The sequence below is a fragment of the Indicator indicator genome, chromosome 16 (assembly GCF_027791375.1).
Source record: "Indicator indicator isolate 239-I01 chromosome 16, UM_Iind_1.1, whole genome shotgun sequence".
NCBI classification, from domain to species: Eukaryota; Metazoa; Chordata; class Aves; order Piciformes; family Indicatoridae; genus Indicator; species Indicator indicator.
This window is the reverse complement of record NC_072025.1, coordinates 9,374,174-9,397,187: the sequence shown is the minus strand read 5'-3', so window position 1 is coordinate 9,397,187 and position 23,014 is coordinate 9,374,174. Positions and strand designations below refer to the sequence as shown.

General features: G+C 35.6%; 1 protein-coding gene across 2 annotated transcripts in view; it reads left to right on the top strand.

Moving 5' to 3' along the window:
* The window catches only part of UNC13C (unc-13 homolog C), a 133,020-nt gene extending 120,711 nt beyond the window's left edge, over positions 1 to 12,309 (top strand). For both annotated transcript variants that reach the window (XM_054388399.1, XM_054388397.1), the window contains 6 exons: positions 264 to 320; positions 1,389 to 1,469; positions 2,509 to 2,656; positions 10,383 to 10,475; positions 11,163 to 11,322; positions 12,024 to 12,309. In XM_054388399.1, coding sequence (XP_054244374.1) covers positions 264 to 320; positions 1,389 to 1,469; positions 2,509 to 2,656; positions 10,383 to 10,475; positions 11,163 to 11,322; positions 12,024 to 12,309 — 825 coding nt within the window. The remainder of the gene's footprint in view (positions 1 to 263; positions 321 to 1,388; positions 1,470 to 2,508; positions 2,657 to 10,382; positions 10,476 to 11,162; positions 11,323 to 12,023) is intronic.
* Positions 12,310 to 23,014: the final 10,705 nt, after the last annotated feature.

Genomic DNA, 23,014 nt, shown 5'->3' with positions numbered 1-23,014 from the left:
AGAAACAGGAGCACACAAACCCACTATCAACAGAGTATGTGATATTTGTATCAAGCATGGGATAGTGGAGGGAATCGTGCTGCAGTCATCAACTACCCAGATTTACCAATTGAATGAAAATATGTCTCATGTGTAATTGAGTTTTTTATTTAGCTTTACAAAACAGTGACTTTGGCTAATGTCCTAGCAGGAAAGAAGATCATATTGACATAAAAAGCAGACACGCTGTAATGAGTCTTTCTCAATTTTCAATGTGATCACAGGGGCCCCAGATGATATTCAGTGCAGCCAAAGATCTTGGACAGCTGTCAAAACTCAAGGTAATGGAGCCAAATGTGAAGCTGTGAATGACTTGTTCCAATAATAAAAAAAAAAAAATAGATTAAATATTAGTGACTGTGAAGCAATGTTCTTGTGCTTATTTACTACAGTAAAATTGAATATGGCAATAACTGTTCATAGGTGAGTAATGGTTTTACAGTCTCATTAAAGGCAAATTAAGAACAAAAGTTTGTATGCTTATATGGTAAAATGATCACTAAATGGGTCAAGAAAATTTTCCCATAGTGCACAACTAGGCCTTATAAGCATTAATCACCAAAAAAATAAATTATGAGGTCTTTGTGTTCCCTTCTGGAACCAGTTCTGAAAAATACTCTGAGGTGGGAATATTAGTAATTTTTGTATGCATTGAAAGATAGCATATACCTCTACACTAAACTCATCAGCACTACGTTCCTGAGCTCCATAAGATGCTTCATGGAGAACGTTGATGTTTGGTATTGATGTCAGCTGCTCGTCAATCCACTTTGCCATTAGGATTTCAAATTTGGGCAGAAATCTAGTCATTCATGCTTCTAAGAATAATTCTTCAGTTTGCTAGAGGAGTTAAAATGTTGCCTAAGTAAATCACAGGATGCTTATTTTAAACAAAGATTTCACAGGATTATAGTTACTTTATGACATTATTTACCTTATATTCTAATGGAATTTTTTGGGTTTTTAAACACAGGGCATTAAAAACATTAGCTAACCTGTCAGGTTTATTTTTTAAATTAATTATTTCAGTGTAAGCTATTATAGTTGTTTAAACTTTAGAATTAACTTTTTTCTTACTCCCGAGATAAATAATACATCCAAGGAAAAGAAATAAACCCACACAGATGCTTGGTATCAAACATTTTTCCTTACAATCTGTGTTTCCAAGAAATAATGTTACTGCTTGTGGTTATAATTTGTTGTAAAAAAAGTCTGAAGCCAAATTAATCCCTGTTAATCATAGGCAATTCAGAGACATTTGGTGGTTTTGGTTTTGTGTTTCCAAGAGCAGACTGGCCACAGCCCTGACTCTCTTTCAAAATCAACTGCAGTTTTCACTTGCTTTGCAGGACCATGTGATTCGAGAGGAAGCCAGAAGCCTGACCCTGAGGCAGTGTGCAATAATGGAAGTAGCACTAGCTACTATAAAGGTACAGCTTTACATGTTTTCCCGTTCTGTGCTGGAATGACCAAAAATATGACTGTCAAACAACAGATTCAAGTATAGAATGGTCCCTTAGAATCACAAAGATCCCTTTAATGCATCAAGAAGCATTCTGTCCTAAGTTCCTTGTGTTGACTTGAAAGCAAATGTTTAATAGTCTGCTTGAAGAGCTAGAAAAATGATTTTATCAGTTGCAGACAGAACATATTCACTCGATGAAATAGATGGCCAAAGCTTATCTGATTCTTGTGTTTCTTTAGAGTTAATGCAGCTGAAGCAGCTGGGCTAAATCCTTATTATGTTGCTGCATAGCCTCTTTTTCTCCCGCAGTGATGACACTAAGCCTGTAAAATGCAGTTATTACTAGCTGCACTCTCCTGCAAACACGTATGACACGTTCGTTATAGCACACCAGAAAACAAGACTTTTAATACCATGTGCCACCCTGCACTGTTTTAAATTCAATGTCCGGTTAACAGGAAATTTACTCTGCTTGTTCAAGGGTGGTACCAACAGATGAGCTCCTCTTACATCCTCTTCCTTTCAGAGTGGAGGAAAGCCCTAGCATGGTAATTCAAGGATGACACATACATTTGCTACATATCCACAGTATACAAGTCAAAATTGGAATGAAAAAAAGATGTGCTGTAATCCATGACTTGATTTTTTTTTTAATTTAAAAAATTAAAACTGATTCCACTTTTCACAAACTAAAAACACCCTGCAAATATTCATACGTGTGTGGGTATTCATACATATATATATATAAAATTTGGACATATACATACTTGAGATCATGAAGACAAAAATTCAGGTATTTTGTATTTTATCTCCCACTAGGCTTAAATTTTTTTGCCTTTGAAAGAAGCAATGTAGTAGATACAAGGGCAGTTGTCTCTACTGCTGTAATCAGAAATCTAGCCACATATGCCAGGTGTTACTTTTAAAAGTTTGCATATGAATTTTACTTCAAAATGTATGTCTGTAACTGAGGTCTCTCTCTGAAGAACCTGTTTTCCTTTTAGCAATACTTCCATGCTGGGGGAAGCGGACTGAAAAAGAGTTTCCTGGAAAAGAGCCCAGACCTGCAGTCTCTGAAATACGCTCTTAGCCTTTACACACAAACGACTGACGTCTTGATAAAGAAATTTATAGACACTCAGAAGTCTCAAAGTAAGTAAACAATAATAGAGATATGTCAACTTACAGTCTAAATGTTTAAGGATTGGTTGCCAATCACGTTCTCGAAACACTGTGGTATTTTAGAGTTTCCTGTCACAAATCTGCCCATGGGATGCTATTCCCTAACACCTGCTGTCAGTCAATGGAGCTTATCTGGGGAGGAAGTGCATTTATCAGCTTGTCGCTTTGCATGAGTCCCATAGCTCTCGATGAACAGTGCCTATCAGCATTATCTATAGGACAGCCTGCTTGCCATTTAATATCTCTGGGAAAGAAAACAGTTTGCTGATCTACAAGGAATTACCCTGCTCCCCCTCACCAGAATCAAAAAAGTTTTAATTGGGCAGTTAAAATGGAAATCAATTCCTTTTACCACTGAGGAGCAGTATGTTACTCATAGTATACTTGAATGTGTCCAGAGGAGGGCAACAAGGCTGGTGAGAGGTCTAGAGCACAAGCCCTATGAGAGGTTGAAGAAGCTGGGGTGAGAAAAAAGGCTAAGGGGAAACCTTATTGCTCTCTACAATTACCTGAAAGGAGGTTGTAGACAGGTGAGGGTTGATCTCTTCTCCCAGGCAACCAGTGGCAGAACAAGAGGACACAGTCTCAAACTGTGCCAGGGGAAGTTTAGGCTCGAGGTGAAAAGAAAGTTCTTCACAGAAAGAGTAATTGGCCCTTGGAACATGCTGACCAGGGAGGTGGTGGAGTCACCATCCCTGAAGCTGTTCAAAAAAAGATTGGATGTTGCACTTGGAGCCATGGTTTAGTTGTTGTGAAGTGTTAGGTATTAATAGGTTGGACTTGATGATCTCTGAGGTCTTTTCCAATCTGGTTGATTCTGTGATTCTGTATAAAAACCATGAAACATTAGTTTTGTGGCTTTCCCCAAGATTAATTCTAAGGAATATTTTCCTAGGCAGTTTCCATATTAGACTGTCTGTTAATAACTCCTGCACTAGAAGTGAGAAAATTACTTTGAAACTCTTTTTTCTCCCACTTTTAAAAAGTATTAGCAATATGGATTTAGGCAGAACATTATTAATTACTAGTATATTTTGCTTTTTCTTATTCATACTTTCATTGTAACTTCAGGAGAAAAAAAGCATACAAGTTGTAGCCATCAGCAGAGAGCTTTTATAAATCATGAACCCTGAGTTTAGTATTCTGATTTTCATCATGATTTCACCCTGAGCTCTGTGTTCATTTCTGTGCAAACATTAGCATGCCTGTATTTTCACACCATTTTTATCAGAAGAGTAGCCACTGGGAATTAAAGTTAAGGGAAAGTAACTCATAGCTTCTCATCATCATGTCTCATTTAAAAGAGCTAAAACCTCATCTATTACAACCTCCAGCCTCACAAGTGTAGCCATTTCATTAGCATTTAGTTAAAATTGATCCTGTTTCCATATCAGAAACTTTCTCTGAAGTATAATCAGATTTCAGTTAGCCCTCATATTTGTCCAGGTAACCAATCCATAATCAATAGGCAGATGTAATTAAAACAATGAAAAAAAGACTGCTTCAAATCTAAAGAAAATAGCACATCGAGTAATAACTACATAAAGATAACACCTCAAACATTAGTATCCTGAATTTGCTCTCATTTATTGCCACTAATTTCTCCAAAGCAAATGCCACTGTTACTTAATGGAAATAGTCAGAGAAGTGCTTCTTTTTCTAATAAGTTTAGAGCATCTTTGTTTTATAAACCTCATTAGAGAATGCTCCTGTTGTTGTACAGTATACAACATAACAATCCATAGTGGCAGAACTGCAATACAGTTTTTAAACTGACTTTAAAGAGTTTGTATTACTTAAGTGGAAAAATCAATACTCATCTGGCAACACTGAGCTCATACTACAGTCCCTACTAGGGTGTTTAAACAGCTGCAGAAAATGCTGTTCTTTCACATCAGCTAATTTGTATCAAATTTCTTTGTTCTTATGCTGGACAACTGAAAGCTAAAAGGAGAAGCAGCATGTGAAAACAAGATAATAATCAGAATTAAAAATACATACCTAATGAGAATGAGTAACTGTAACAAAAACACTATGCTTGTCTTGTGATGCCAAAAACATGGGGAAGGCAATTACATGATCAAAAACAAAGATAAATTCTTCTGCCAAGCCAAAATTAAATTCCTTTGAAACCTGTAATGGCACAAGTCAAGCAAAACCTCACTATCTTCTTAAATATATGGAATATGATTCAAATATTAAACTGATAGTTAGCTTAGAAAGCATTAAGCATACTGTAGTTGAGGCAGGCAGATAGATGGCATCAGACTATAGAAAATAAAAATAATTTGTCAGCTCTTACAAGTGAAAGATTTTTTTTTCTGCCATATTGTGTCAAAACTGTTATTATTAACTGTCATATTTTGAAAGCTGTGTCTGTATTCTATCATGAATTCTAAATCCTACAGAGCATTTCCAGTTCTCTTATAACCTATAATTCAGACAGAATTTAACTCAAGAAGTAATCCCTGCTGTGTAGTTTGAAATTGAGGTCACAATCATGTGTTACACAACCTTATTTCATGAAGTTAAAAAAAATAAAAAAGGCATATCTGCATGATCAGCTTCAGAAATCAGCATAAAATTTAAGGAAGGTATAGTCACAAAAAAAGAAACCGCAAGAACAATGAAGAAACTTGCAGAATTGCAACTAAAAGAAGTATTCTGGCATATGCTAATACAAAAATAAATCCATTCAAAGTAGTGTCAGAAAGCTAGTGAAGGCTTTTTAGAGAACATTCACTTAAGAGGTTGCCACAATAGAAAATGTCTTTGTTTAAATGAAACAGTAAACCACCTAAATTAGAAATAAGTTGTATATTACAGTTTCTCTTTAGACTTAAAGAAAATTAACACAAGCTACAGGTATCCATCAGTTATATGATACCAGTGTTAAAAAATAGCTTCTGAATGATATCAGTGAAGCATTCACTACATAAACGTCATAACATGAGAGACTATAACTTGCCTGTATGTTGCCAGGTTAGAAAATTGGACTGTATCTATGTGTGTGTATATATGTGTGTATATATATATATATATGTGTGTATATGTATACCCATACATATGTATGGATGATGCTAACTGGATACTTACCTCCCGCACATCAAAGCTGGCTCATCCCTGGTTTCTTACCGTACAGGCATATAAGTGGCTACAGATAAGAATCACAATGGAGTTGTGCAATTGTCAGCCCACATCATTTGCAGCGTGGCTTACATGCAGAGAGGAAAGGGAAGGCCTTAACTGGGGATTTCCACCTGAAACTCAAACCAGTAGTTTCTACACACGTTAAATATTCTGGGTTTATATTATGCTGAGTTCCTAATATCAGTCTGACATTACAGAAATTCAAATGGAAGAGAATGTTTTGATAGTCTGGCTTTGTACAATGAAGAGGCTTACAGATGCTACAGAATCTCTGTCAACTTTAATAGCTTCACACCAAGGCATTCTTCTGATAGCTGATTTGTTTTCTAATCAAATAGAAACTCGTGAATCTTTTCAGCCTCTTTATTGCAGCCTAGTGAGAGAATGGTTGCTGAAAGTCAGTCAAGGCTTAGCTGAACTTAGTTCTCAGAATCCCCCAAAACAATTATCAACAGTGTAGCAACTTCTTCAACCAAAGCATGTATTGCAATAAGCATGGTTATCATTACAAAGCAGGTTTCCCTGCTTGCCTTCCTTTTCTCTAACACATGTGCAGAAGAAATCACTTAGCTTACTACATCCAGCTCCTGACAATTCAGCTTTAACTCCAACAACTGAAGCTTATACTTAACAGATCTATAAACTAGCCAGCAGGTAGCGGGGGGGGAGGGGGGGGGAATCCACCTTGTTAACTCCCAAGATTTCTAACAAAACAGATTTTTTTAAAATAATTTGGAATAAAATACAAGTTTCCAATCAAGTCCTATGAATATTGCAATTGCAGTGCAAATTTGGGGAAAGGCTTGTAGACACAATGTAAGGCATAAGAACATCACCTCAAATATTTCGAAAAAGAAAAATCAGTGAGTTGTACTTTTCATATTATGACTGCATAGTTAGAAATGTCCCTGCAAGTACCAGCAAGCAAGAATGGATGCTGCACAGACCACAAATATTTTAACAATTGTTTCTGGAGTTCAACAGTAAAAAAGGGGGGAAATGGAAATAAATAAATCAACCCCAAGAAAATGAAATTAATTCTATTGTTTATTAAAGCTGTAGTTGTTATTGGATGAAACAAAAAGAACATATCCCTAGCTGAAGAACAATAAAAACATTCCTTTATTCTTCTTGTTTGTTACTAGGTGACTTTGCAGCATAAAAAGAATTCTGGTTTTGCAAGCATGTCCTTAATATCAGATGCACAGTTTGCTACTGTCTTTTATTCTTGATACTGTGAGAAACAGACCCTCAGATAAAGCCCTCTCCAGATTTGAAGATCTTACATGAAACTACCAGCAGGAAGATATGATGAATAATAAAAAAAAATTAAAGCAGTTTCAAAAGAGAAACTTGCACTCATAAGTTAGAAGATAAGGTAGCTGATGTTCCATAGCATGAAATGATTTTTTAACCTAGAGTTGCACAACCATTTTCAAACTCTGTACTACAGGTACAAAGCTGATTGTAGAGAGGGCTTGCATGGCTGAGTGTAGGGACAGATTGTTTTTTCTTTCTTGGGATTCAGTACTATGTAATTCTGTCTGACTTTTTTACACCATCCAATTACTGGTTTTCACTGCACAGTTTTTGAGGCTGTTGTGCAATACCTTTTATACCTATCAGATTTTTCTATACTGAACTAAATAGAAGAGATTGCAAGCTTGCTGATAGCATTTGTTTAAATGCAATACCAGCTAAAAACTAACTTTGTTAGACAGGTCAGGCAATATCTTTTCAGACACAGCAAATCTATCTGCCATAAGTATTGTATGAGAATTTTGCATCATTATATAAACTTCCCTATGTTTGCATTAGAATATATGAATAGGGCAAACTTTGGGCATAACTAGAGTGCCGGGTTTAGTAATTACATACACAAACTCTGATGTCTTACACACTTACAGCACCATAACTGGGGTAGTTTGAGAGTCAGAGCTGAGAACTCTGAAGAGTTCATTGATAAGCCTAGCTCAAGAAATTATGAAAGCATTACATTTCCTATGCCCCAACTTTCAGAGCAACTGCCAAGTACACTGCATCAGAGATTCTGCTCCTGCTATTTCAGTCTTATACTCTATTTTAAAGTTTTATGCTAATTCATTTTCTGTGAGTCCTATTTATTTCTGCTGGGCTCTTTTTTCATGCAAACCTAGAAGATAGTTTCCATAGTCCTCCTGAAAGGAAAACTTTTTGCTACTAAAGGATTCAAGCAGGACAAAGGACCTCTTCACAGAAATGTGCTTCTGTGCACAATCACAGACTGATTCAATAGTCTCTTGCATTTAGCAGGAATATTATTCTAGAGAATGTAGGAAGTTTCTGTTTAATTTTTACAAAATATATATGATTCATTTTCCACTTGTATTTTCTGCTATTTTCTCTACCTAAGTCCACAAGTTCATACATCTCCAAAGGTACCTGCTAAGGAATAGAAGAGAGAAGAATTCATTTCTTTGTGTAAACGTAGCCAATATGACTATCATTACAAAGAAATATTTGACTATGTCCTTGGTCCAAAATGAATCTGTTCTGTCACGATAATTAGGGTTATAACAACTACCACATTGGTGATATTCCAGGTGCTAAATAAGGCATGAATCAAAGGTGACTGGTCTTGTTCACTGAGGAGCCAATGTCTTTGGCCAGAGGACAGCCAAACTCCTTTAGAGTTTGTTTGCTGCAATAGAATGACTGCAGTCTAAATGAAGGTGATCACTTTAAAAACCACCTATGAGAGGATGCTGGGTTTTGATTCATAAATAACCTAAGGAATGAAATCTAAAGTGGAGTTTAGAGTGGAAGCAATTTTCAAAGTTATAAGCTTCTAATGAGTTATATCACAGTACTAAAGGAAGAAATGTGCAGTCATCCTCTGTGATGCAGGGCTAGATACTTGTCAGTTAAACTAACTTGTTTGATGTGGTAGTATAAACAGACCTTTCTATATTGCAATCAGAATCACTAATTCCTGCTGTGACTTTATAAGAACTGATAGCAAGGAAGAAAACCAAAAGCAGGAGCAGACAGATCAGAGACTTTACCATCAAGGACCATAGTCCTTGACTTCTTCAACAAAAGCTGCCATAAGCAAATACTGAATGTCATAGAATTTTACCTCTAGTTAGTTTAGTAGGGTGGAGAGAAAGCCCTAGACTCCACGAGAAACTCTCTCTGCTGGCGGAGATTTTCTGCTGTAGGAAGTTTCCTCAGCAATAGTGAAATGCAGAGGAATTTTTATGTCAGCTGTTTTCAGTATAAAACTGTGTGAGGTTTTACACAAAGATCTTTATAACTGTATCAAGTAGTACTATACATACAGGACTAATGCCTCTATATGAGTTACTGCTTAGAGCACTGTTGTGAGTTATGGACTACTAGGACAAGGAAAGGAAAAGATCAGTCAGGAGACCTTTATAAGGATATACTTTGCATACTTAATATTGGAGAAACAGAACAAGACTTATCTTGTAGATTCATAGATTTCTGTCTTGGTACAGTATAATGTGTCATTATCTACAGCTTAACAAGCATGTTCCATTGTTGCCATCACACACAGGTTGCAGCATACGTTATCTAATGATAATGCAAATTGTTTTCTTTTGAAACACTCCTGATTTCTTCTAGAAGGGTTTTTATTTGGTGTTTTTTTTAAGCTAAAGGCTAAAACAAGTAACTGACACATATAGATGGATGGGGAACTAGTGGGTAAGAATATTCTGTGTAAACAGAAAGAGGGTAGAATCTTTCCTCTGCTAACCCATGGAAATAGTAGCCACTTATAATAGGATAGACATTTGCTTTAATATATGGTTCATAGAGATTAGACTGGGGAACAAGTGCACAGTTCAGAGGTCAACATGCTCACTTACTGAGTTCAAAAACAAGTAACCACATCTAATTTTGTTTGTATTGTTATAATCTGATAGATTAAAAGGCCTTTCAAGGATTGAAAGTCTTTTCAAGGAATCATTGTTTGCAAATTGACTTAGAATATGAGCTGGTGCTTGTAAGTAAAAGCCCTCAAAATTAATTTCCTTTCTCCTCTGCCATCCCTACAATCTCCCCTTTTATCTTTAAGCCCCCATGCCTGTGCTACTGCAGAATTTCAGTAGTTTGCTCAGACATAACCTTTAGCAAAGGTTTCACCTCGTCAGCACAGAAATAACTTAGCAAATATGTGCTTGCAGTAAGGTTTTTGGGGAATATATGCAAACAGAGTTCAATGAAACCATCAATTTCTGCATTTCAAGATGCAAAAACACTTAATGACAATTAGAATGGAAGATTCCAGATGAAAAGGGCTTTTTTTTTTTTGTCATATTGAGGCACTTTACATAGACAGTTGCAATTACTAGGTACTTTTGTGGCAAAATCACTGATGAATTTCTAACTAATTCCAACATTTTTAACACCGTGGAATATATGTCAGAAATTTCTAAATATTTCTGATAGAAAATACCACTCACCTTCTTTTGCTTTCATTGCCTGTTTCTCATGATGTACTGAGAAGCCAAGTTTGCTAACCTACTAATTATTATTTCAGGTCAAGCCACTAATAATTCAGTGGGTGAGATATCTATACAGGTGGAAGTCTCTACACATCCTGGAACTGGTGAGCATAAAGTCACTGTGAAAGGTAAGTCACAAATAGCTGGTTTTAAAAAGAAAGCAATAACAAAGTCCAATACCTCTGAGCATTAAATATAAAACATACCAATAATGAAAGGATTACAGTACTTGTAAAGCTGTAAGTATGCTTCAGATGATTGGGAATGTACTTTTTGCTTGCTCAGCGTCAGCGGAAGTTAACATTGTGCAGGTAGGTACTGCCTGTGCCTCTCTGTGTAGACAGAATTTATTATACAAGGTTGTAAATTCAAATGTGCCAAATAACACTTCTAAACTGCCTGCCCATAATTTAATTTTCTGAAAGCTGTGTGGCGAATGACTGCACCAAGACTTTAGAAGTTCCATTTTTAACAAAACGCCCTTGTTCTGCACAACCTGAATTCCAGAGGAAACTCAATATCACTTAGATTAACATAAAATTATTTTTAACTACCATGAGAGTAGAAGACAAAGGAGCTGTTAATGTAAAGAATTTGTAAAATACATGCTTATATTTGCTGCTTTTGTAACTCAGAATAGTCAGACATCTTACTTGGCAGAGAATAGGCAAAGTTCCTCTTGGCTTGCCAAGTATTGGCAGCCCATAGGAAATCTCTCAGTTCACCTTTCATTGGCTGTACAGTCATACTGGATAATTAATTGGAGATTTTCCAAGGGAATTCTATTTAACTAAATTTATTTTATTTCTTTACAGTTGTAGCACTTAATAAGCTAAACTGGCAAACAACAGCCATGTTCCGACCATTTGTGGAAGTTTGCCTCTTAGGTCCTAACCTAAGTGACAAGAAAAGAAAACATGGAACCAAGACAAAGAGCAACACGTGGTCACCAAAATACAATGAAACTTTCCAATTGTAAGTCTTTTTTGTCTGTTAATGGCATATTCCATGCAAATATTTTTAGAATTTCTTGTGGTTAAGATAGCGAGAATGTGAAAAAATCCTAAGTCCCACTGTATGCATTCGAGTATGAATGCAATTATTTATCTCTGTTATTTAAGCCCTAAAACAATAAGAAATTTTTACGTATCCTGGGGCTTTAAATATAGTCCTTCTTACAGCACCTCTCACCTGTTTAATTCACCTCCCTTTTCATAACTGAAACCCTTTTCCCTCCCTTTAACCCCCCCGACCCTGACTAGGACAGAGTTTATTTTCTCACATTCTGACCACAAATGTCCTTTTGAGGCTTGCTGCCACTGCTTTTCTTTATTTTTGGGGGTCTGATTTAAAGATGCATTTATGTCTGTTGTAGAACTAGTTGAATGTTTTAGGTACTTTCCACAGAAAGGTAACAGTGTTTATTCCTGATACTGAGCAAATGATGAATTCTGTTTCTGTTTAGGTCAGTGGGAACAGAGGCTATGTCATTAGTAGCACCTGAAAGGTTAATTGTGTAGAAGGTTTCAAACTAAATTATGTTCTGTTGCAACACAACGCAACTACCAAAACTAAACTGCTGCTATCACTAATTTTTACAAGATTTCTAGAGTATGTTCATTCCTCAGGGGAATTTAACTAACTTGTTCTAATATTCATGTTTTTAATCCATGCAGCACTTTGAGTAATGAAGATAAGCCAGGAGCTTATGAACTTCACCTTTCAGTGAAAGATTACTGCTTTGCTAGGGAAGATCGAATTATAGGAATGACAGTTATACAGCTGCAAAACATAGCAGAGAAAGGGAGCTGTGCTTCTTGGTACCCCTTGCTGAGAAACATCTCTGTAGATGAAACTGGGCTGACAATTCTTAGAATACTTTCTCAAAGGACCAATGATGAGGTTGCTAAAGAATTCGTAAGACTTAAATCAGAAACAAGATCTGCTGAAGAAATGGCCTAAAATACCCAAGTAATGCAAGACCAGCACCGCCAACAGCATAGCTGCAATGCTGTTTTCTGAATAGTGCATGCATGTGCAAATCTGTGGGAATGTTTAACTAATCCTGTTTTCTGTGTTTGCCAGTACCTATGTACTATATTTGCAAGGTATGTCAAGGAGCCCTATATCTTTTGTACATTATTTCGGTCTTTGCTAAAGTAATTGTTCCAATGAAGTGCCAAAACTAAGACTAGGAGTAAAATGTTTCATCACTTCTTTTTTAAACGTTGATTTCACCTCATACAATTTCTTTCTTTTTTAACATTTGTTAATAAATAATTAGATTTTTTTTTTAATTGACCAACAGGTTGTTTCTGTTAAACTACTGTGTTGCTTGTTCTAAGTTAAGTCACCTTCCTTAGTATTATTTTTAAAAAGGCATACCTAGTTTTCTTCAAACTATTGTTTTAAACAAGCCTCATTTAAGGTATCTTACTGATAACTTTTTCTATCATTACTACAGATGCAGTTACTTATAGAAAGTGTTTGTAATTTTATAATTACCAATATAAAGTAATGATTTTTGCATAAAAACTGAAAAAGGATGGAAATATTTTAATGCTACTCTTTTTCCAACCTTTCATAAGTATCACTGTGAAGAAATGCTGTTAAAGCAAGTTCTCAAGAAGCTATGCTTATCAGAGTTTGTTACTGATGTTTGATATCTTGAGATAACTTTGATCTTCAAAACTGCCAAGGTCATATCATATTTGTAGTAAAAGAGCAAGTCAGTATCTGTAGAAAAAGACAGCCGTACAGTATATGTGCTTTTTAAAAAAATCATTTTTTAAATGATATGGTACTGTACAAGGGTTAGTAGTTTGGAATATGTAATGCTGGTTTGTGGTTTGTTTCTAGAAATTGTTTATGAAAAGAACAGAAGCTGTTAGCATTTTCACTCAGTTAATAATGTTGCTTTACATACTTAGCTGTGACATCAGTTAAGTGCTTTATTTCTTTGGGGTTGGTTTGTTTGGTTTTTTTTTAAGAAAAGTTCAACAGTTTGTACTTATGCAGCATTACTATGTATTGCACTAAAGCAAACTCCATGTCCTGTAAATATATTTAGTGAGAAATTGTAAAATAAAGTATGAAGAAACTGCTTCCTGCTTTTGCCATTTGATATTATTATGTACCTATGGTGTTTATGTGCGTGTGAAGCCCATGCAGTGGGCTTACAATACAGCTTCATACTATATCAAACAATGATTTCCAGTGTCTAGTATCTGGATTTTTTGGTAAGTGTAAGATTTGATATGTAGGTGTCCTAAAAGACACCGATAAACGAGGTAGGCATATAGATAGATAGAGATAAAATATAATGTTCTGTAATCATATACGTAATTCCTGTAATAATACATATATTTGACTTTGGTTTTGGTTACAAGTATTTCTAACACAAGGTGGAGTTTTCAGCTTTGGTTAGGGAAAAACAAATCAGAGGAAGGGAGGGAGATCTAGCTAGGCTTTTAGAAATGTGGTACGTGACTCCGCATAGGTATACCAGATTCTTTCCAGGATATCCTTTTGTGAGATACTTGAATGAGATTTTTAAGGATGTCTTTCAACACACTCACTCCTCTTGCTGGAATACTGAAAAGTATATTTACCATAAGTACATTTAGATATTTGGAGAGTTAGCAACACTTCACTAAGATCATAGCAGAGCAGGATGAGACCCAAGTCGTTGTTTTAGTGTATATCCTGCAGATAGATAATTATGCATTGCAAATACATTATGGCAGAGAAGGATTGTGATGGGTATGTTTTTTAAGTAAGTCATAATTTCAGAAATTTCTCCATGTGAATTATTTTGCTGATAATTTAACATTTCAAAATGTAGCTCATCGATTGAGACATTGAGTGACTTCTTGAACAATTCTGAGAATGTAAGTTTAATAAGAGCCACTAAATGTAAGTTACATGTAGTTGCAAATAGCTGCAAAACTCTGAAAAAGATTATATAGACCCCAAAATCACTCTTGAAACTTATCCAAACATCTAATGTTTCAGATGTATTTAATGTGCTGTGGTGTGGTGAAAAGTAAAATCCAGCTGTAGCTCCAGTACCTTCAACTAAATTAAAGGTTATTTTTTCTGAGACTGTATAATACTGCCTCCTGAGAAATTTCTGTTTATATATGCAAATCATACTGCTTCCTAACTGTATTTCTACAAGGTATAGCTCAAAATGTCTGCAGTGGATGACACGGAATGTAAAACACATTAAAACACAGAATGTATTAACCGTTACCAAGATATAATGTGAGAAAACATCAGCAGACTCAGTCTCACCAAAAAAAAAAAAAAAAAAGACAAGCTGGGTCCTGCAAAATGTAACATTCTTGTAGATAAAATGCAAAGAGAATTCCACAACAAAACACTTGTCTCTGTGAATTAGAAAAGAAAAGATAGGGTAGACAACTTCTGGGATTTTACCTGAAGCATTTTTTCATGTTTTTCATATATTTCTGTAGCTGTTCACATTCACACGTTGTAATGCATAATCCATTCACCACCCACTTAACTATTTATCCCTGAAATTCACCTACAAAGGGATAATTACCAAAGTTGTCAAGAAAGTCAATTACTGCTCTTAGTGGTCTCTCTCAGCTGCACACACGAGAAATTATCAGGCAACTAGGTAAAGCAAACCCTTATAATCTACAGCTTTAAACAGTACGCTTTGATGTTTCACTATATTTAACAGAAAACTATATACTTTCTGCCTCAAAATTTATCATGTGGAAGATGAGAGAAAATATGTTAACTCTACATCAGGACTGTTTAAATATTGTTATGAATCAAAATGCAAGTATGTGTAACGCTGAAAAGCAAGCAGGTCAAACTCAACCATTTCATGTAGTAAACATAATTGATATGGGAAAGCTCTCAGCGCTAACTTAAAAGCTGTTATGGTCTTTTTTTTAGGGAGTAAATATTCCATTCCTTAAAAAAAATTAATTTCATCTTATGAAGCCAAATGCTTACCCTACAATCACAAAATAACAGCTATAAGGGACCTCTGGAGAGCAGCTGGTCCTCCTCATTCTCAAAGCTCAACAAAACAGGCTGTTACCATGCAGAACTGCAAAAAACAGATTACCTCCAAGTTTCACATCTTAAGATAGATGCCTTCATCTGTTGTCTTAATTACAAGTCTAACAAATAATTCAATCACAGATGTCACAGATGTCATATATGGACACAGTACACACAACCAGTAGCTTCCAACCAGTAGCTATACAGCCAACCTGAAAGCTGAGTGGGCCTCTAATGAAACTAGCATCATTGCCTTTCAATAGCAATAATTACAAAATCTGTACAGGGGCTTTCATTAGAAAACATGATATAACAGAATTAGAACATGGCTGAGTTTATGGGTTTAGTCATTACAGTTAGTGCTCATCAAGAATTTCATTATTATTTTGGCTTTAAGCTTTCCATTGATTCACAGCTGTCCAAAGGCAGCTTAAAATGGTATTTCCAGTTTCTAACACTTAAACTTTATGGTGAGAAAGAGACTGCATGGAATTTGCTTGTGGAGACTTTTCAGCATTTCTGCATGTCCTTTGTCCTGTGATTAAATGCATGCTGATTTGCAAGGTGGAATCAACTGGACAGTTATTGCATTAATGTGTTTAAAAGACTTATGACTTCTGTCTAAGTTCTTCTCTCTTACCTCCATTTAGGGGGAAAAAACAAAAAAAAAGTCATATATCAGATGTGCACAACAGCAGAATCAAATCCAGATATTTGGAACTACAGATTTTATTAGATTATAATCTCGTATATAGTAGAGTATACCTAGTATATACAGGAAACAAAAAAACCCAAACAAAACAGTCATATTTTTCCCAATCAAGAGAAATCTGACTTGAATTTTTGGACTCAACAAGACTTTCTGGACCCTGTATACACTGTACCTATAGGATAACTCCATATGAAACACTATCCTGTCAATTAGTGTGGAAAACCAGTGCTGCACAATGCCACATAGTGTGAAATAGGAAAAGCTATGTTTAGGTCTCACAGATTATCAACAGAATTACTTGAGAAGCTTGCAGAGCAGTAGTAGTACAGCAATAATTTTTGTTGTTTTTCTCTAATCTGTTTTAATAGTTTTCATTGATATTCTCACAGTAGTGACTGTGGAAATCAAATTTGTGGGCAAATGCTGAAAGCAGAAGAATAATTTACCATTACCACATTAGTCTGAATTAAATACTCAGTTCTTACAAATCTCTTGAAAGCAAAAGAAAAGAGCTGAACAAATATGTGGGAAACATTAAATTAGTATATTACCTTATATTCAGCTAGCAGACATAAATAGATTCACAGTTATTTGTAAAATACAGCTGTGTAAGTGTTGGAAAGCATTCAGTGGTATACAGATGATTATTTTGATGGTATTTTCTTATCATTTGTGTTAGCTTTTGGCATCACATTATGTAACGGACTAGTACTATAAAAATCCGTAGAGACTAATTTTCAGGAAACAATTCTAAATTATTTTAGCAATTATAATTAAGATATTGGAGACAAACATTAGACTGTGACTACTGGGCAGAAGTAGGATATTACCAAAAATTCTCACTAAAAGTATGTGTTGAAATACAGAAAACGTATTTGGACAATACCTGTTTCTGGTGTGCTCCTCTGAGTAAATGTGTGCACACACTACAGAGTATAAATCCGTCTGGAAATGATGCATCTACAAAATCTAATTTGAAGACAAACCTATTTGAGAAGAAAATGAACAAATAAATGGATCATTTCAAACAGATTTTATAGCTGAAAAATCAGCTTTCCTAAACAAACTGCTCCTAAATGATTCACGACCATTTTGCTATGGGAATTCAGGTTCAGATTTCAAAGACTGCATCAATTAAATCTGAAAGCCTTCCCTGTGAATTTAGCTAAATAAATTAATCACTGCAGAATATGAAATAACAAGTGGTCATGCTGTAAACTTCATTTGAAAGCATTAAAATGTCAGAGATTAATAACAAACTAAATAAATACAAGATAATCAGAAAATTAATCCAAGGAAGGAAGTCTATTCTTTAATATTTTTCCCTTATTTCTACTACAGTATTTCTCTTATTCTACTACAGTACTGACAGCACAGTAGCAGACTGTGGTACAGTCCTAGGATCCAATCTGCATTGATTTGGGGTGTCATATGAGTTAGCCTCTATCTGTCTAGCTTTTCAGAACAGTATTAGGAGTTCAATGCAAAGAGGACAATCTAGAGCGCACTGTGGGCCATAGAACCAGCTTACAGAGTGGTTCACAGCTCTGGTCTGCAAACTGTATGTTTGACTATACACATAATGCATGAATTGTATTTACACTGATAAGCACAGCTGACTTTACTGGAGCTGTAACAGAGCATACTAAGGAAAATCAGAGATCTCTGCCTTCACTTGCCCTAGATATACAAGAGCTTGCTGACAGTTAATGCTCTTGCTTCACTGCAGTTCCTCTGATAGTTACTGAGGCAGCTCTAACTTTCATTCCTTTGATGTGTAAGAAGCTCCACACATTTTCTTCAATAATGTTTACCCATCTAAGCAGGACGTTTTCTGCTGATGAGTGATGGCAGTTGACCGCAATGGGAGTTAAGCCTCCAGGCCTGAGGTCATGACACTAAGAAAACAAATGTCAATTACTGACTACCAGAATCAAAAAAACGAAAAGGGATTGCCCAAATATGCACTGAACAGTAGAACACTAATGGAAATCTACAGCATGTTGATTATTCTCCCCTCTAGACAACAGTCTCCTAGATTTCTTTGAGCAGAGAGGCACTGTACATACATAATGCCTGCTAGCTTGGTTTTAGTTTACACCACATGGCAGAGCTTTGTCCATAACCACGGAGAGTTTATATGCATTACAGAGCAGTCATGCATTTAAAAAGCACTATGTACAGGTAAACTTGATAATAAGAATGGCTGAACTGCTTGAACTGCTATGCTTTAAAATTCTTAGTGACCAAAATTTTAACATTTGAGAGAGAAAAAGAGGGATTTAAAAAAACAAACCAGCCAACCAAAACCAAACAAAACAGAAATACAAACCATGACCTTGACTTGCTTTTAAAGTGATATGTATGGGTGCTTTGCATGAAGAGATGTGATCATGGTTCATGATGCAGAAGAAAAGTCACTGGAAAAATCAGGAGGTAGCTCCTAAGAGAGGAATTTCAGCACAGTTGGCAGGAAGACTGTTACAGGTGAAGAGTGAAATGTCATGAATATTGGGATATTTTACAGAGATAAGGAGGAGAAAGACAATCATCTTCATAACACAGTCAGCCAGTGAAGTACCTTTTTACATAGTCATCCTCATTGTATTTTGTCTAGTCTAGTTCAGAAGTTACTTCCATTGATTGTGATTTCAGTGGAGGCACAAGACAATTTAGTCCCTGAGAGGGTCTCCCCTCTCCTTTTGTACTGAGTCTGAATACGAGTTCCACATTTCACTATCCTCTGTTACAAAAAAATTAAGCCTATTCCCAGCCCAGAGGCCATCACAAACAAGTTCAAGCCAAAGAGTCTGCAGAGATCATTTCTCTGAATAATATATATCCAAAACACAAGAGTATTAACTGGGTGGAACATTCTTTTGAGGACCTTCTAATGACACATCAATCCATCAGAGTGCTAATTTGCACATACATGTAAACATTCCATCAATATGCCCTTAAAATGCTATCCTCTTTTCCTGTGTTATTTGTGAGAAACTAATATGCTGGACTGAGCTTCCTCAGCACAATGACCAACACGAAAGTAGGTCAAGTCCCTCGTTCTCCTCTGCTCAGCTTGATTTTACAGACAAAACTTTGCAGGAGCTGCTGAAAGGAGCTGGAGTCAGAAGCAGCAGTGAACTTAACTGGTTTCAGGTATGCTGTATTGTGTTCAATAGCCCATATAATTGAAGAATGTCATCTCTCTACTGAAAGGAATTTAATTTCTGATCAGCAAGAAATTCCACAGCAAAAAAAAAAAGTGGAAACCAGGAAGACTGTTTACATCGATTAACATTTGCTTACTGCATTTTTGTTAGATGGAAACAATGAAAAGTATAACTCTTCCTTGAATTGAATCTCTTCTCTATTTACAAAGCGCTTATAAACAGCTTGCAGTTTTGGCAAATGCTATTATTTAGATTGTCTGGCTAAATAATCCGTGAGAATGGGTTAAATCTTTGCTGAATGCTCAGCTATTGAGGTTGGCACCAAGAATCCAAACTGGCTGAATGTAACTGCTAGAATCAGCTTATTGAAACACAGAAACAATGTATGAAGTGCTGGATTGTAAACCGGTTCTATTAGCAAATGCATTTAACTAGAATACATAGCAAGTAACATCTGCCTTTAGTGCAAAGAGCCAAGAGAACACATTAGAAATCATAAATTGCCAAGCAGAGGAGGAAAGCTTGGAAGAGCAGCATTATTTACAGTAACATTTTGCATCTCAGGGACAGTATCAAATAAAATATCACTGAAAAAAAGAAACCCAAACCAAAACACGATACATTGCAATAAAACAGAGAAGGAAAGGCAGAATTGAAAGGACCTTCTCACATAACAAAGACTGCACAATTCTAAATCAGACCTGTCAGCTACAGAGTCCTTTGAGACTTTTACACTGTAAATTATTTAGGCAACTGAGTGATGGAGGATAATTAGCAGAAATCTATATTCCAAGGTGACTGTGACTAACCATAAGAAACAAAAGGAGGCTCTTCAGACCATATTGTGAAGGAGGTCTAGCAGTAAGACTAAAGTTCTAGATATATTTTGAGATTCTACAATAAGAACAAAATTTATTAGATTTATATTGAGTACCAAATATAATTTCAGTATTTCTTTGGTTAATATATGATAAGGAAGTGGTATAAGAAGCTTTTCCAATTCTTTCTGCCCATACCACATGCTTATGAAAGGTTTGTTGTCAGAACACTATTTGACTAGAAATTAGAAATGGCTATGAAATATTATAGTCAGACAATGTCTTAATATCAGAAAAATAAGATAAACTGTGGGAGCTGGGGCAGGCAAAACACAAACATTCATACAGTTTGGACTCTGTCTGGTCAGATCTGAAAGTGCATAGTGTGAGTGAAGAGACCTGTTAGAGACTGCAGAAGTCACCACATCATAAAAGTTTGAATTTATGTGACTTTTCAACTCAGGGATCCAAAAGATTTTGTCCTTGCTTCTGTGTCAAGCATGATGCATAAGCATGTTTGTATAAATCACAGAATCACAGAAACATTCAGGTTGGAAAAGACCCTCAGGATCACCAAGTCCAACCGATAACCCTACTCTACAAAGTTCACTGCCTAAACCACATTCCAAAGCACTTTATCCCAACAACCTTAAAACACATCCAAGGCTGGTGACTCAGCCACCTCCCTGGGCAGATGTGTCCAGAGAACAAGATAATGTGCTGTCCCATGTGTAGATTAATTGACTTACAGTCTCCAGTACAGATGTGTACATTGCTTTATTGTGCAGCCTCATTTTCTAGTTCATATTTCTTGATGGAATTACAAGAACAGACTTCTGATTAGGTTAGCAGTGAGCCAGAAGCCACAAGTCAGGATTTCAAGAACAGGAAGTAACTGTCAGCATTTATCCTGTGTGCTGCTAACCGATCCACAATAGTCTTCTCAGGGAAGCAAAGATTCATACAAAGACTGAGGGAGTAGGATTAAATGATTGCTTTAAACTATAGAGGGCCAGTGACAAATCAGAATTTAAATTAGGGCAGATTTAGCTTCCAAATTTACTCTCTGTCATACCCTGTTTTTTCCTGAGACATAATATGGGATGTGCTGCTATCACTGCCTATAATTACTGTTTGATATACTTCAATTATTTTATTAGATCAAGCAGGAAGACTTCAACTGACATTTCAAGAAAGAAAGTCCCCCCAGTAATCCATAGTAAGTGGAGGGGTGTGTGGGGGGAAAAAATCTCTAGAGGGAGATAGCAATACAAAAAGTAAAACAATTTTCACTCTAGTGAGGATATCAATATTCATTTCACAAACCTGGTACTTGCTTTAAAAATCAAACAAAAACCCAAAGAAACATAAAAACAACCAAACAAAAAAACCCCAAGACAGTTCTGAAGCTCTAAAGAGATCGCAATCATAGCTATGTTGTGCAACTAGCACCTTAAGTCGAATTCCTAATAACTTTTTCTGTGGTAATGGCAAATGGTTAATGTAATAAATATAACTTCTGGGATTCTGATTACAATAAGAGCAAAAGCATGAGGCACTTGAGAACACTGTTTACACAAACTATTGAAGTAGAAGATAAATATGCAGCTCAGCCTCGGGACTCATAGGTAGCTCTTAATGGAAACCACACAACTGAGCAGGCAGATGAACTAGAGAAGTAATATCTGAACCTCTTGTCTCAGTTCAGAACATTCTGTAACTACCCCTTACAGCCAGTAGCATCTTTAAGAAGAGAAAACTAGCAGGCTTCGCTTTAAAAACTAAAGCTATGATACTGTATACCCACAAACAACACCAGTAAACGTTTATTTGTTATCAGATGGCAAAGCTGCCTGAGATTTGATCATATACAAGGATTCATAATAAGAAATGACAGTAGGAAACAGGCATTAGTGCTGTTTAAACCTAATTCTCCTTTTCACTGATGTTTATGTCTACTCAATTCACATATGAACAATTCATCTTATTCTTATTCCTGTTCATTGGTAAAGTGTTAACAGGACTTGAGTTTTCAACATTAAAAGCAGATATTCCTTGCTTTCTTAGACACTAATTTATTTTTTTTTAATGAAAAATATGTCACATCATCTGCGATTATTTGAATTTCTCTCATTCAACACAGAGGGAGAGATAATTTCTGTTTCTGGAAGGAATTATTAAAAAAATTTATGCCCTTTCCCAGTAATAAAGGCAAGAGCTACCACTAGGAACTAAGAGATGTTGCATGCATCACGTTTCTGCAGGACCTTTAGCAATTTTTTGCTAAACTGTAAATAACAAGATTACACAAGTATTTAATTATTTTACAGCCTCATTAGCACATTTTTTAATTCCTCTATTAAAAAAAATAGTACATCTGTGCACATGCTGTAATAATTTTTAAGCTTTGGATGTAGTAAGTTTTAAGCTTCACCTAGAAGTGATAGTCACATAGCTGTAGGGTGATTCCCTTGGCCATCTGAAAGAGTACTATACAAAAATTAAATTTCGTGACACTATAGGAACTGTCTATTCCCAGTTCCCAGAAATGAAAGAGTTCACAAATAAAAACATGGAATAATTGTTTTTTAACTATGAGGGGGTTTAGGTAACTTTCAGTTATTATTCATTTTGAAAAATTCTAATACTTCTGTATTTGCTATCAGTAGATATCAAAAAGACAAGTCCAAAGCAGAAATTTTAATATCTCAAAAAGCTGAGTATTCTTAAAATTTTAGGAATTACTTAAGCTATATTACATTAAGCTACAAGGGCAAATTGAGACCCAAATTTAAAATTCAAAGCTGATCAAGGTTTTAATTCAGAGTTAGCCTGCTGTCTGACATATGATTATACTGAAGTTTAAATTAAGCTATGTAAAAAGGGAAAAAATAGGGAAGAGTTATCTGCTTACATTTGTATTT